The sequence below is a fragment of the Emys orbicularis genome, chromosome 4 (assembly GCF_028017835.1).
Source record: "Emys orbicularis isolate rEmyOrb1 chromosome 4, rEmyOrb1.hap1, whole genome shotgun sequence".
NCBI lineage: Eukaryota > Metazoa > Chordata > Testudines > Emydidae > Emys > Emys orbicularis.
The window spans coordinates 154,914,201-154,927,818 of NC_088686.1; the positions used below are offsets into that span (position 1 = coordinate 154,914,201).

Genomic DNA, 13,618 nt, shown 5'->3' on the forward strand with positions numbered 1-13,618 from the left:
TGCTCAGGAAGGACAGGTGGGGGAAAAAGGGAGGAGGTGTTTCCTTATGTATTAAAAATGTATAAGCTTGGACTGCAGTTGAGATAGAAATAAGAGATAGACTTGTTGAAATTCTCTGGGTAAGGATAAACGGGGTAAAAAACAAGGGTGAGGTCATGGTAGGGTATCAGAGGGGTAGCCGTGTTAGTCTGAATCTGTAAAAAGCAACAGAGGGTCCTGTGGCACCTTTAAGACTAACAGAAGTATTGGAGCATAAGCTTTCGTGGGTGAATGCCCACTTCATCAGACGCAAGTAATGGAAATCTCCAGAGGCAGGTATAAATCAGTATGGAGATAACGAGGTTAGTTCAATCAGGGAGGGTGAGGTGCTCTGCTAGCAGTTGAGGTGTGAACACCAAGGGAGGAGAAACTGCTTTTGTAGTTGGCTAGCCATTCACAGTCTTTGTTTAATCCTGATCTGATGGTGTCAAATTTGCAAATGAACTGGAGCTCAGCAGTTTCTCTTTGGAGTCTGGTCCTGAAGTTTTTTTGCTGTAAGATGGCTACCCTTACATCTGCTATTGTGTGGCCAGGGAGGTTGAAGTGTTCTCCTACAGGTTTTTGTATATTGCCATTCCTGATATCTGACTTGTGTCCATTTATCCTCTTGCGTAGTGTCTGTCCAGTTTGGCCAAGGTCCCTGGAAGGGGGAGGGGGCAACCCGTCACAATACCTAATAAATAATGTACAGCACCAAGCACAGTGCGGTCCTGGTGCCTGACCAGTGCTCCTAGGTGTTACCATAATACACCTAATAAATAATGTACAGCACCCACCACGGTGCGGTCCTGGAGCCTGACTGAGGCTCCTAGGTGTTCCAATAATATGTGCTACCTCTGACTGGTCCATCTTCTCTATGGACCCCCTGATGTAACCCCCATACGGTCCAGGACCCATGCACTGTGCTTCTCCCTCCAAATCTCTCTCTCTCACACACACACTTACTTCTTCCATGTAATAAAAGAGAGGGTTGGCCACAGCCTGATGATCCACTCAATTTATTGTGAGCTGATGGCGCATATTGATGCCACCAGCAGGAGGAAAGAGGGCATGACAGAGAGGTAGCAGTGCTTGTTTTTACCTCTCAGACTCTCAGCCCGGTTGAATGGGACCTGAACCAAGCAGAGAACATAGGGCAGTGGAAACCCAGAGGCTGTGGGTTTGAGCCCTATAAACAGACCAACCAAGGGAATATGGGTACATAATCCAGTGATCCTCAGGCTGGCTGTAACCTGTGCTAACAGGGTGCCTATGTCCCTCTCTAACAGCTAAATGATGGGTTTGTCAGTGCCTCGCAGGCAACATGTCCTTTATTGCAGACAGGAGGGAGGCATAGGTCTAGAAACAGAGGTACTAGGTTCAATCCCAGGTGGGGAGAGGTGAGACACAATGTAGTAATGTGCCCCATGAGGGCTACCAGGCCAGGATCCCAGCTGGCTGCAGTGGGAGCTGGCTCCATAATCCGCCACTGCAGACCCTCAGCCTGATGCGGTGGCACATCCCTCCAAGGGCCACTGAGGTTTGATCAGTGACCCCTATCCTATAGGGCAGTGGGTTTCAAACTTTTTTCCTGGCGACCCAGTTGAAGAAAATTGTTGATGCCCACGACCCACCGGAGCTGTGGATGAGGAGTTTAGGGTGTGGGAGGGGGCTCTGGATTTGGGGGGGCTCAGGGCAGGGGGTTGGAGTGTGGGAGGGGGTCAGGGCTCTGGGCTGGGGGGGCAGGCTCTGGGCTGGGGCCGAGGATGAGGGGTTTGGGGTGCAGAAAGGGGCTCTGGGTTTGGGGGGGCTCAGGGCTGGGGCAGGGGATTGGGGTGTGGGGTTGGGGTGCAGGCTTACCTCGGGCGGCTCCCGGTCAGCGGTGCAGCAGGGGTGCTAAGGCAGGCTTCCTGCCTGTCCTGGCACCGCGGACTGCACTGCGCCCTGGAAGTGGCCAGCAGCAGGTCCAGCTCCTAGGCGGAGGTGTGCAAGTGGCTCCGCGAGGCTCTCGCGTGCAGGAACCGTGCCCCCCCCCCCCCCGACAGTGGAGTGCGGAGCCAGTGATTGGGACCGGGGCAGTGCGTGGAGCCACATGTCCCTCCCACCTAGGAGCTGGACCTGCTGCTGGCCGCTTCCAGGGCGCAGCGCGGTGTCAGAACAGGTAGGGACTAGCCTGCCTTAGCCGGGCAGCACCATCGATGGGACTTTTAACAGGACCCTCGGCGCTGACCAGAGCCGCTGCGACCCAGTGCCTTCTATTCCATGACCCAGTACTGGGTCGCGACCCACAGTTTGAAAACCACTGCTATAGGGCCACTCAGCCAGGGCCACAGGGAGATGGCAGACCTTTATCCTGAGCCAGTGGCATGTCCCCTCTGGATTCCACTAGCACAGGACCCCAGCCAGATCAGTGACATGTATCCCCCCTGGGTTCTCCAGGCCAGGGCCCCAACTGAATGCAGTGGGATGTGGCTGCATGATCCACCACTGGAATCATAGAATATCAGGGTTGGAAGAGACCTCAGGAGGTCATCTAATCCAACCCCCTGCTCAAAGCAGGACCAACGCCAACTAAATCATCCCAGTCAGGGCTTTGTCAAGCCGGGCCTTAAAAACCTCTAAGGATGGAGATTCCACCACCTCCCTAGGTAACCCATTCCAGTGCTTCACCACCCTCCTAGTGAAATAGTGTTTCCTAATATCCACCCTAGACCTCCCTCACTGCAACTTGAGACCATTGCTCCTTGTTTTGTCATCTGCCACCACTGAGAACAGCCGAGCTCCATCCTTTTTTGAACCCCTCTTCAGGTAGTTGAAGGCTGCTATCAAATCCCCCCTCACTCTTCTCTTCTGCAGACTAAACAAGCCCAGTTCCCTCAGCCACTCCTCGTAAGTCATGAGCCCCAGACCGCTAATCATTTTTGCTGCCCTCCGCTGGACTCTCTCCAATTTGTCCACAACCCTTCTGTAGTGAGGGAACCAAAACTGGACACAATACTCCAGATGTGGCCTCACCAGTGCCAAAACCCTGAGCCTGATGCAGTGGTATGTCCCCCCCATGGGTTAACGGGGAAGGACCCCAGGGAGACGTGTCTCCATAACCCACTTTTGCAGACTCTCAACTTGATGCAATGGCTGAGGCTCCTGGGGCAGGAGCCCAGCTGGAGGCAGCAGCAGGTTCTCCCCAGCCGAAGGAGCATGAGTGTTTGCAGCAGCCTCCCTGCCCTGCATCAACTCCCCCCGCAGCCAAAGAAGGGGAAGTGGTGCTCGCTGGTGTGGGCCCCCTGGTGCCGGGCCAACGTGGAGCTCTGGGCGAAGGCCCTCCTGCAGTGAGGGCACTTGTAGGGGCGCTCGCCGGTGTGGGTGCGCAGGTGCTCAGAGAGGTAGGAGCTCTGGCTGAAGCCCTTCCCGCACTGGCTGCACAAGAAGGGGCGCTCGCCCTTGTGGGCCCGCTGGTGGCGCAGCAGGGAGGAGCTGTGGCTGAAGCGCGTCCCGCACTGCAGGCAGGTGAAGGGTTTCTCTCCCGTGTGGATGCGCCGGTGCCGCAGGAGGCAGGTGCTGGAGGTGAAGCTCTTCCCGCACTCCAGGCACTTGTAGGGCTTGTGGCCCGTGTGGATGCGCTGGTGCCGCACCAGGTGTGAGCTGTGGCCAAAGCTCTCCCCGCACTCGGGGCATCGGTAGGGCCTCTCCCCCGTGTGAGTGCTCTGGTGCTGGATCAGGGCCGAACTCCAGCTGAAGCTCTTGCCGCACTCCCCGCACTGGTAGGGGCGCTCCCCGGTGTGGATGCGTTGGTGCTCCAACAGGTGGGAGCGCCAGCTGAAGGCCTTCCCGCAATCAGGGCATTCGTAGGGTCTCTCCTCCCGGTGTGCTCGCCGGTGGGTTAGGAGGTTTGTGCTCTGGCTGAAACCCTTTCCGCAGTCAGGGCAGTGGTGGGCTTGCTCCCCCTGCTGCATCCCCATGGGGACCCCGAGTGCCCACAAGCCTCTTCCCTCCTGGAGATCTCTCTGCTGCCACCCTGGCCTGTTGGCATCTCCCCACTTGGTGCTCCAGGATGTCCGCTGAGGCTCTGCTTCCACAGGCCCGTCCAGCTGGGGCTTCTCCTCACCTGCTGTCCTGGCACCTGCTGGGAGTGAGGGAACATACACAGATGCGAAGGCCAGAAGGGACCATGGTGATGACCTAGTCCTGTGTAACTCAGGCTGGAGCATCTCAGCCAGTGACTCCTGCATCTAACCCAGCTTCTGCTTTCACCAGAGCAGAGCTTTTAGAAACACCCCCAATCTTTCCCTAAAGACCCCAGGTGATGGCGAACCCACCAACGCCCTTGGTAACGTACCCCAGTGCTTCATTCCCTGGCTCGCACCTTATTTCTAGTCTGAATATGTCTCGCTTCAGCTCCTGAATCTTGCTCTGTCTTTGGCTGCTAGATTGAAGAGCCCTCTGCTCTGAGCGATCTCCTCCCCACAGAGGGACGAGTGGCATCAAGTCACCTCCTTTTGGAAAAGCCTAATCGATTGAGCTTCTTTGGGGCCTCAGCTGGAAGCAGGTTACCCAGACCTCACATCCTTTTCATGGCTCTTCTTTGAACCCCCTCCACTTTCGCAACGTCCTTTCTTGAAGGGTGGATACCAGAACTGGACACAGCCTCCTGTAATGGTCATTGCCCTAGGGATGATTTAGTGGTCCTGCTTTGAGCAGGGGGTTGGACTAGGTGACCTCCTGAGGTCCCTTCCAACCCTGATATTCTATGATTCTATACAGAGGTGATACCCCCTCCCTGCCACTACTGGGTTAGTTCCCTGTTTATGGATCCAAGGATCCTGTTACCATCCTAGCCAGAGCATTGCACCCTAGGTTTCCATCCAGCCCCCTTAGAGGGTCCCTACTTCCCAGGATACAGCCCCGCTCCCCCCATCTCCATGGGTCTCTGATGTGTGCGGGCACCTCTGGGGATCTCCCTTTCCCCGGATCCCTGGAGATCCGAGAGCCTCGGCTCTTCCACGGCTCCATGCGGGGAATCGCGGCCAGGCCAGGAATCCTCCTCGGCGAAATCTCCCCCCAGGGCTCGGGGCAGAGAACGCGCCGGGGCTTGACCAAACCCCTTCCCAGCCCCAGTCCCTGCTGCCCCTCAGCTGCCCCGACCCCCACCCCACACTGCCTCCCAGCTGGCTGCTGGGGCGGGGCTCTCCAGTCCCAGCCGGGGGTCAGCTCCGATCCCCTTGTGGCTGCGGCCGCTTCCTCCAGGCAGTGATTTCTCCTGCTGTTTCTCTCCCTCTCCCCTGCCCCCGGGGTCCCCACTCACCGCCCGGCCGGGGCGATTCTCGCCTGGGTTGTGTGGGGCGGCAGACGGGGACTGGCCCCTGCGCGCACACGGGCTGGGAGCCCGGGATGCTGCTGGGACAGGAAGGTCCCGGAGCTATCACAGCCCCGCTCATCCCGGCTCCGCTCTAGTCCTGGGCGCTTCTGATCTCTATGTTTTTAACCCAGGGATTTGCCGGATGCAGTATTATGAAAAGGCTCCTAACACGGAGTGGCTGGGCTGGGCTGGTCAGATATCGAGCCCCTGGGGAAGATACTACAGACTAGACCAGCGTGGGGAGCAATGGGGTGCCCTCTCCCCAGGGGATGTGCCCAGGGAGGGGTACCAGGCGGTAGATTTCCCTGTGGATGCTCTCTAGAGATTGGAGAGAAAACACATGGGATCAGAATTACAGGCTCCCTTAAGGGCTCAGAGTCCTGTGTCCCAATTAATGTGTCCTTGTTTGTCCCACTGTGTCAACCACCACCCATGGGTCCATTCTCCAGGAACAGCTGGAGTGCCGAACAGGTGGAGAAGTATCACAGCAGACGTGGAGAGCTCCTCTCCATAACGGTGTTCTCGATCTCAAATTAAACCCATCCCCTGATCAAAGTCTCCTCTTCTGTAGTTCTGCTGGAGACCTCCTGGGAGGCCCCAGGGATGTGGGGTAGGAGCTGGGACTGAAGGGCTCTGACATATCGCTCATTTCAGCTCCTGAAGTGACCTACACTCTATGCTAGCGGGTCCCACACTTTGTTTCTTCTGTTCGCTGAATTCATTGTACCCACCAGGGGCTCCTCATAGATTCCAAGGCCAGAAGGGACCATTGTGATCATCTTTTCTGATCTCCTGGATAACAAAGGCCAGAGACCTGCTCCAAAATAATTCCTAGAGCAGAGCTTTTAGAAATTCATCCAATCTCCATTTAAAAATGGTCAGTGATGGAGAATCCACTACGACCCTTGGTAAATTGTTCCAGTGGTTAATTACTCTCACTGTTAAAAATTTACGCCTTATTTCCAGTCTGAATTTGTCTAGTTTCAACTTCCAGCCATTGGATCTCTGCTAGACTGAAGAGCCCATTATTAAATATTTGTTCTTCGTGTAGGTACTTACAGACTGGGATCAAGTCACCCCCTAACCTTCTCTTTGGAAAGTTAAATAGGTTGAGCTCCTTGAGTCTGTCACTATTAAGGCAGGTTTTCTAATCCTTTAATCATTCTTGTGGCTCTTCTCTGACCCCTCTCCAATGTATCAACATCCTTCTGGAATTGTGGGTTCCAGCACTGGACACAGGATTCCAGAAGTGGTGGCACCAATGCCAAATGCAGAGATAAAATAACCTATTTACTCCTACTCAAGAGTCCCCTGTTTGTGCATCCCCCCACATCCCCCACAAGCTCCCTGTATACCACCCTCCCAGCCCCCTCTACTTCAGGGACTACCTGAACCTTGGCCCTATCCCAGGAATTCTGTGTCCCCCCGATTGACCCCTCTTCCCCATTCCAGGGGCTCTGTGTGTCCCCCATTTACCCCCTACCAGTTGTCTGATTGACAAACAGAGAAATGCCGTGGAGTTGAGGGTAAGATCTCATTTTGCTCAGCCAACAGGCTTGGGTTGCAGGACGTCACTTCCAGCAGGGATAAAGCAGCACAAGGAGGAGGCGACAGAGTCATTTGTAAATGACGCTAAAGCTTCCTACTTCATTAGTTATTTCTATTATAGCCACACCCACAGGCCCACCCCAGATCAGGGCCCCATTGTGCCAGGCGCAGCACACACCCAGAGCAAGGACAGTCCCTGCCCCAAAGGGCTCACAAGGGAAAACAGAAAGGGCAAGAGGGTAAACTGAGGCACAGAGAGGGAAAGGGACTTGCCCAAGGACACACAGCCAGTCAGTAGCCAAGGCGGGAATACAACCCAGATCTGCTGACTTTGAGGGCCACGTGGCCTCTTAGTCTTAGTTCTTCCTGCCTTGATACGTTTATGTGAATCCTTCATTTTGTGTCTCTGTCACACTCTGCCTCCCACAGCTGGGCAGACGGGTGAGGGATTCGTAGAGTTTATAGCCAGAAGGGACCATTCTGACCACCCGGCCTGACCTCCTGCATAACCCCGGCCAACGAACCTCACCGAGTGATTCCTGCAGCCAGCCCAGAACTTCTGGTGGCGCTAGAGCGGAGCTGTTACAGTCGTCCAGGCTTGGTGTGTAAAGACTCCAAGTGAATCCACCACATCCCTCGGTGAGTTGTTCCAGTGGTTAATTTCCCCCACTGCTAGAAATTCACACCTTATTTCCTGTCTGAATTTGTCTCACTTCAGCTTCCTGCCATTGGATCTCATTTAGCCTTTGGCTGCTACTCTGAAGAGCCTTCTGCTATCAAAATTCTCCTCCCCATGTAGGTACTGGGATCCAGCCATCGACTCATCTTCTCTTGGATAAGCTACATAGATCAAACCGCTTTAGTGGCTCACTACAAGGAAGGTTTCCCAGACCTCACATTGTTCTTGTGGCTCTTTTCTGAACCCTTTCTAATTTGTCAACCCCCTTTCTGAAGGGTACATTCCAGAACTGGACGCAGCCTTAGGGTTACCATATTTCCACAATCAAAAAAGAGGACACTGGGGGGAGCCCCGCCCTAGCCCTGCCCCACCCCCATCCACTCCCTCCCACTTCCCACCCCCTGACTTCCCCCCTCAGAACCCCCCCCTGCTTCTTGTCCCCTGACTGCCCCCTCCTGAGAACCCCCCACCCTAACTGCCCCCCTAGGACCTACCTGTCCCCTGACTGCCATGGGTGGCAGGTTTGTAGAAATTTTGGTGGTGCCCAGAACCTGCCCCCCCCATCTGCCTAAGGCTCTGGGAGGGGGTTTGGATGGGGGAAGGAGGTCTGGGGTGCAGGTCCTGGGCTGGGGATTAGGGGTGCAGGGTGCAGGCTCTGGGATAGAGTTTGGGTGCTGGGTGCAGGCTCCGGGCTGGGGCAGGGGGTGGGTGTGCAGGAGGGGGTGAGGGGTGCAGGCTCTGGGATGGAGTTTGGGGGTGGGAGGCAGTGCAAAGGGAGGGGGTGCAGGCTTTGGGAGGGAGTTTGAGGGCAGGAGGGGTGTGTGGGGAGGGGGTTTGGGATGGAGTTTGGGGCTAGGAGAGGGTGCAGGGGTGAGGGCTGTGGGTCTGAGGATGAGGGGTTCATGATGAAGGAGGGGGCTCATGGATGGAGCAGAGGATTAGGGTGCAGGAGGATGGGGGCTGGGGATGTGGGGTTTGGGGCGTTGGAGAGGCTCAGGGCTAGGGTGGAAGGGCAGGGTAAGGGCAGCCTGCCTTGCCATTAGTGGAGGGGGGGGCACTAGGACCCTGGGGCAGCAGACAGCAGTTGCTGCCGGGAGCAGGGTAGGAATGTGCACAAGCAGGCAGGGGAGAGGGGCGCGTTGCTTTCTTTCGGCCAGGGACAGGAGGGGGACCCGCGGGGGGAGGACGCGCAGAGGGGGGGTGGCAGGTGGAGGCCGGGGCCCGCTCCAGGCAGGGCCGGGGGAGAGACCCAGCTCCAAATATTGCTGGAGCAGGGCCCCCGGCCCTGGATATTGCTGAAGCTCGGGCACCACAAAAGACTATAACCCGCCGCCCCCCCACCCCATATTCACACCCCCACCCCAGACAGGCCTATCCAACCCTCCCCCTGCTCCCTGACTGCCCCCCGGGACTCCCCTTACTATACCCATGCCGGTCAGATGCTGGCTCCACGTGTAGGCAAAACACGCTGCAGGTGGGGCTGTTTGTGTTGTTACACCCACCGGGCTGCAGGCAGCAGGGGGGGGAGCAGGGGAGGGGCTCTGGCTCCTGGAGGCCAATGGGAACGATGCAATCAGGCCCAGCCGCCCAATCACCACGCCGCACTCTGCATGGAAGGGAGGGAGGGAGAGGAGGGGAGGGGAGTGGGAAAAATCCCGGATCTTATAACCTTGTTACCAATTCCTCCCGGACGGCTATTTAAAGACACAAAAGCCGGACATGTCCAGGGAAATACGGACGGATGGTAACCCTATGCAGTCTCCTCCAATGGTCTCCCCAATGCCGCATACAGAGGCGATACTCCCTCTCTGTTGCTACTCAATATTCCCCAGTTTATAGAATGAAGAATCACATTACCCTCTTAGCTAGAGCATCACACTGGGAGCTGATGGTCAACTGGTTATCCACCAGGACCCGTAAGTCCTATTCAGAGTCATTGTGTCCCAGGATACAGTCCTTCACCCAGTAAATGCAAATTCTCATACATTCCTGAATGTACAGCATTGCATTTGGCTGTGTTAAAACACATCTTGTTGAGACGATCCCAGTTATCCAAGTGATCCTGGTTGGTCTGTAGAACGGCTATGGCCCAGGCCCAGCTGGGTACCAGAGAGCCATCAACCACTGCCCCCTACCTAGTGTGGACACTCTGGTGTCTCTTCAGCTGGGAGTTCCGTAGGAAGCTCCTCCAGCACTGGGAGCATCTGTAGGGTCGCTCCCCTGTGTGGATCCGCTGGTGCCGGATCAGGAGGGAGCTCTGGCTGAAGCACTTTCCACACTCGGGGCATTTGTATGGTCGTTCCCCCGTATGGCTGATCTGGTGGCGGCTGAGGCTTGAGCTCTGGCTGAAGCTCCTCCCACATTCAGGGCATTTATAAGGTTTCTCATCCCAGTGGATCCTGCGATGGGTGAAGAGGTTGGAGCTAAGGTTGAAGCTCTTCCCGCAAACCAGACACTTGTAAGGCCTCTCGCCCGTGTGGATCCGCTGGTGCCGGATCAGGGCTGAGCTCACCCCAAAAGCCTTCCCACACTCCCCACACTTGTAGGGTCTCTCGTCCATGTGGATGCGCTGGTGCTGGGCCAGGAGGGAGCTGTGGCCAAAGCTCTTCCCGCAGTTGGCACAGCTGTAGGGTCGCTCCGCCCAATGGATGCGCTGGTGCTGGAGAAGGTTGGAGCTCACACCGAAGCTCTTCCCGCAGTCAGGGCATTTGTAGGGTCGCTCCCCAGTGTGGCTGATCTGGTGCTGGACAAGCTGGGAGCTGAAGTGGAAGCTCTTCCCGCACTGGGCACATTTGTGGGATCTCTCCCCCGTGTGGCTCCTGCGATGGCGGCTCAGGTTCGAGCTCAGGCTGTAGCTTTTGTTGCACTCGTGGCATTTGTAGGGTTTCTCTGCTGGGATGGAGGTCAGCTGGGTGAGATCATTAGGTCTCTGCCCCGGAGGGGCTCCCTGCTGTTGTCCTACCCCACAGGCATCATCTCCCTGCTTGGGACAGTGGGACATCCCATGCAGCTTTGCTCCCACAGGGCCTTCCTGCTTGGAGTTGTCCTCGTCTGTCCTGGCATCTGCTGGGAGAGAGAGAGAATCCAGCCGGGGCTCGGGGTGAGAGGGGATAACAAAGGAGTTTGTCACTGAGGATAAGAAGCAACCCCCCGCCTCCCCAATCCTTCCCTGAGAGGAGAGGAGGGGCTGGGGCTGCCCCAACATCCCAGCTGAGCCCTCAGAGAAAGGCTGGGGGAGGGCTCCTGCCAGGGGTGGGATCCGGGATGTGCCATGAGGACAGGGACCTGCTGGGGACGATACAGAGCGAGGGGAGACAGACCTTGGGGGCTCCCGCTGGCTTGGCTGGGACCCCAGCTTTTCCCTTCGCTCCCAGCCGGCGTCGCTCATTCCTCACCTGTGTGGGCGCCTCTGGGGAGCTCCCTTCCCGGGGAGCCCTGGAGATCCGGGAGCCTCGGCTCTTCCCCTGGCTCCATGCGGGGGATCGCGCCCGGGCCGGGGAAGGAAACAGGCGAGACGGGGCTCGATGAGATGACCTCCCGCGAGGGCTAAAGCGGAGAACGCGCCTGGGCTTTAATAGCAAACCCAGGTACCCCTCGCCCCCGTCCCTGCTGCCCTCGAGCGGGCTGGGCTGGGGGCACCGTGCGAGGCTCAGATGCACAGACCCACCCGCGCTGCCCCGGAGTGGGCTGGGGGGTCTCCCTCTCCGCCTTCGGCTCCGGCCCCCTAGTCCCACCAGCGCTTCCTCCAGGCAGCGATTTCCTGCCTCTGCTGCTGTTTCTCTCCGTCCCCGCGCGGGGCTGCAGACGGGGACTCGCCCTGCGCACACGCGGGCCGGGAGCGGGGCTCGGGACCCAGATGTCCGGGATGCTGCTGGGACAGGAAGGTCCCGGCGCTATCACAGCCCCGCTCATCCCGCCTCCGCTCTAGTCCTGGGCGCTTCCGATCTCTATGATTTTAACCCAGGGATTTGCCGGATACAGTAGTAGGCAAAGGCTCCTAACATGGAGAGACTGGGCTGGCCAGATATGGGACGCCCTGGGGAAGACACTACAGACTAGACCAGCGTGGGGAGCAATGGGGTGCCCTCTCCCTAGGGGATGTGCCCAGGGAGGGGTAGCAGGCGGTACTGTCCCTGAGGGCGCTGGTCTAGTCTTTCTCTCTCTAGGGATTGGAGAGGAAACGGATTGAATCCGAATTACGGGCTCCTTGGGGTTCGGTGTCTCAGTTAAAGTGCTCCGGCTCCACGCTGCCTAACGCCCCCCCAGAGTAACCTCTGCAGGAGGAAACCAGCTGCTTTTAGGCGACGGTCCATTTCAGAGGGAATGTTGGGGTCTAGCCGTTCCATGGGGGTTGGGCTCTGGTGGTTCTGTGGCAGCTGAGTGGAATGTCGGGACCTGGAGGTTCGGTGGCAGCAGAGAGCAGAGTGTTGGTGTTTGGAGGTTCCATGGCAGTCGGGTGGAATGTTGGGCTCTGGAGGTTCTGTGGCAGTGGAGGGGGCGGGGGATGTTGGGATCTAGAATAATAGAATATCAGGGTTGGAAGGGACCTCAGGAGGTCATCTAGTCCAACCCCCTGCTCAAAGCAGGTCCAATCTCTAAATCATCCCAGCCAGGGCTTTGTCAAGCCTGACCTTAAAAACCTCTAAGGAAGGAGATTCCACCACCTCCCTAGGTAACCCATTCCAGTGCTTCACCACGCTCCTAGTGAAATTTCCCCCCCTACTATCCAACCTAAACCTCCCCTACTGCAACTTGAGACCATTACTCCTTGTTCTGTCATCAGGTACCACTGAGAACAGTCTAGATCCATCCTCTTTGGAACCCCCCTTTCAGGTAGTTGAAAGCAGCTATCAAATCCCTCCTCATTCTTCTCTTCTGCACACTAAACAATCCCAGTTCCCTCAGCCTCTCCTCATAACTCATGTGCTCCAGCCCCCTAGAGGGGAGAGGCTGCATGTCCCATTCCCGGACCTGAGAACAGAGGGGATAGTTCCGGTCTATATAATCCAGGAGAGGCTCTTCTGGCTCATCTCTGGGTCCCTCAATCCTGGAGAGATATAGACAGATTTCAGGGAGCCTAGGGCAGAGCAACAGACATGATCAGAGGCTGCAGGGACCAGTTTACAAGGGGATAATAAAGGAACCAGCTCCGCAGGGGCTGAGTGGGGGATCTGTGAAAGAGGGTGGTGCTGGGATCTGTGGGTTTGAATCCCAGTCTGGGAGCCTTTGCCTCCCTTGGTTCGGGAACAGAGGAAATCCCCAGCTCCCTGGTCATGACAGCTGCAGAGAGAGCTCCAAGCCCTGCCACTTCTATTGTTAAAGGATGAGATAAAAATCCCCCGTCGAGCCCCATCCCACTTTTCATGGCCTCTTGTAGAAAAATGCCACAGACTCAGTGGGGTTGAGGCTGGAGAGCTGAGAGATGTGTCAACTACGGTTTTTAGCTATTTCAGTGGAAAGAGCAAGGTTTAAAATGATAACACAGTCTTTTCCTCTCAGGTGTGCCTTAAGCATCAGAGTTTATTGGAAACAGACAAATGCAAAAACAACAATCAACTAACCATTCAATGGGATGCAGTCAGCCACTCCCACCAAAGTGCTCAGGTAGCAGAAGGCAGAATTTTGGTCAATACAGAAGTATAATTTCACCAGCATCTGCTCCTTCCACGGTCTAAGGTACTGTATCAATAGAACTTTAAAATCATGGAGCTGGATTATGATCTCAGTGACCCTGGCGTAAATCCAGCAGCACCCCACTCAATCACTGGAGTCAGGCCTGCATTCTGATCTCAGTCCCACTGGTTTAAATCCAGAGTAATCCTGTTGACTTTCCTGGAGTCCTTCTGGATTTACTCTGGCCCTTTGAATTACTGGGTTTATGTGTGAGAGACCCATTGTAACAGGACTGAGAGTAACTCACTAGCAGCCTGGATAAAAAACATAGATCAGAACCTTTGTGTGTTATCCAGCAATTGAACATGGCTCTTAAAGGAACAAACAGACCAGCATTTTGTTAA

At 56.3% G+C, this 13,618-nt stretch overlaps 1 protein-coding gene across 1 annotated transcript in view; it reads right to left on the bottom strand.

The window, feature by feature from the left end:
- The window catches only part of LOC135877330 (zinc finger protein 208-like), a 295,762-nt gene that overhangs the window by 203,731 nt on the left and 78,413 nt on the right, over window positions 1–13,618 (bottom strand). Inside the window, exons 5-6 of the mRNA XM_065402759.1 lie at window positions 9,804–10,333; window positions 3,319–3,952 (exon numbers count right to left, since the gene is read on the bottom strand). Of these exons, the coding sequence (XP_065258831.1) occupies window positions 3,319–3,952; window positions 9,804–10,333 (1,164 nt within the window). The remainder of the gene's footprint in view (window positions 1–3,318; window positions 3,953–9,803; window positions 10,334–13,618) is intronic.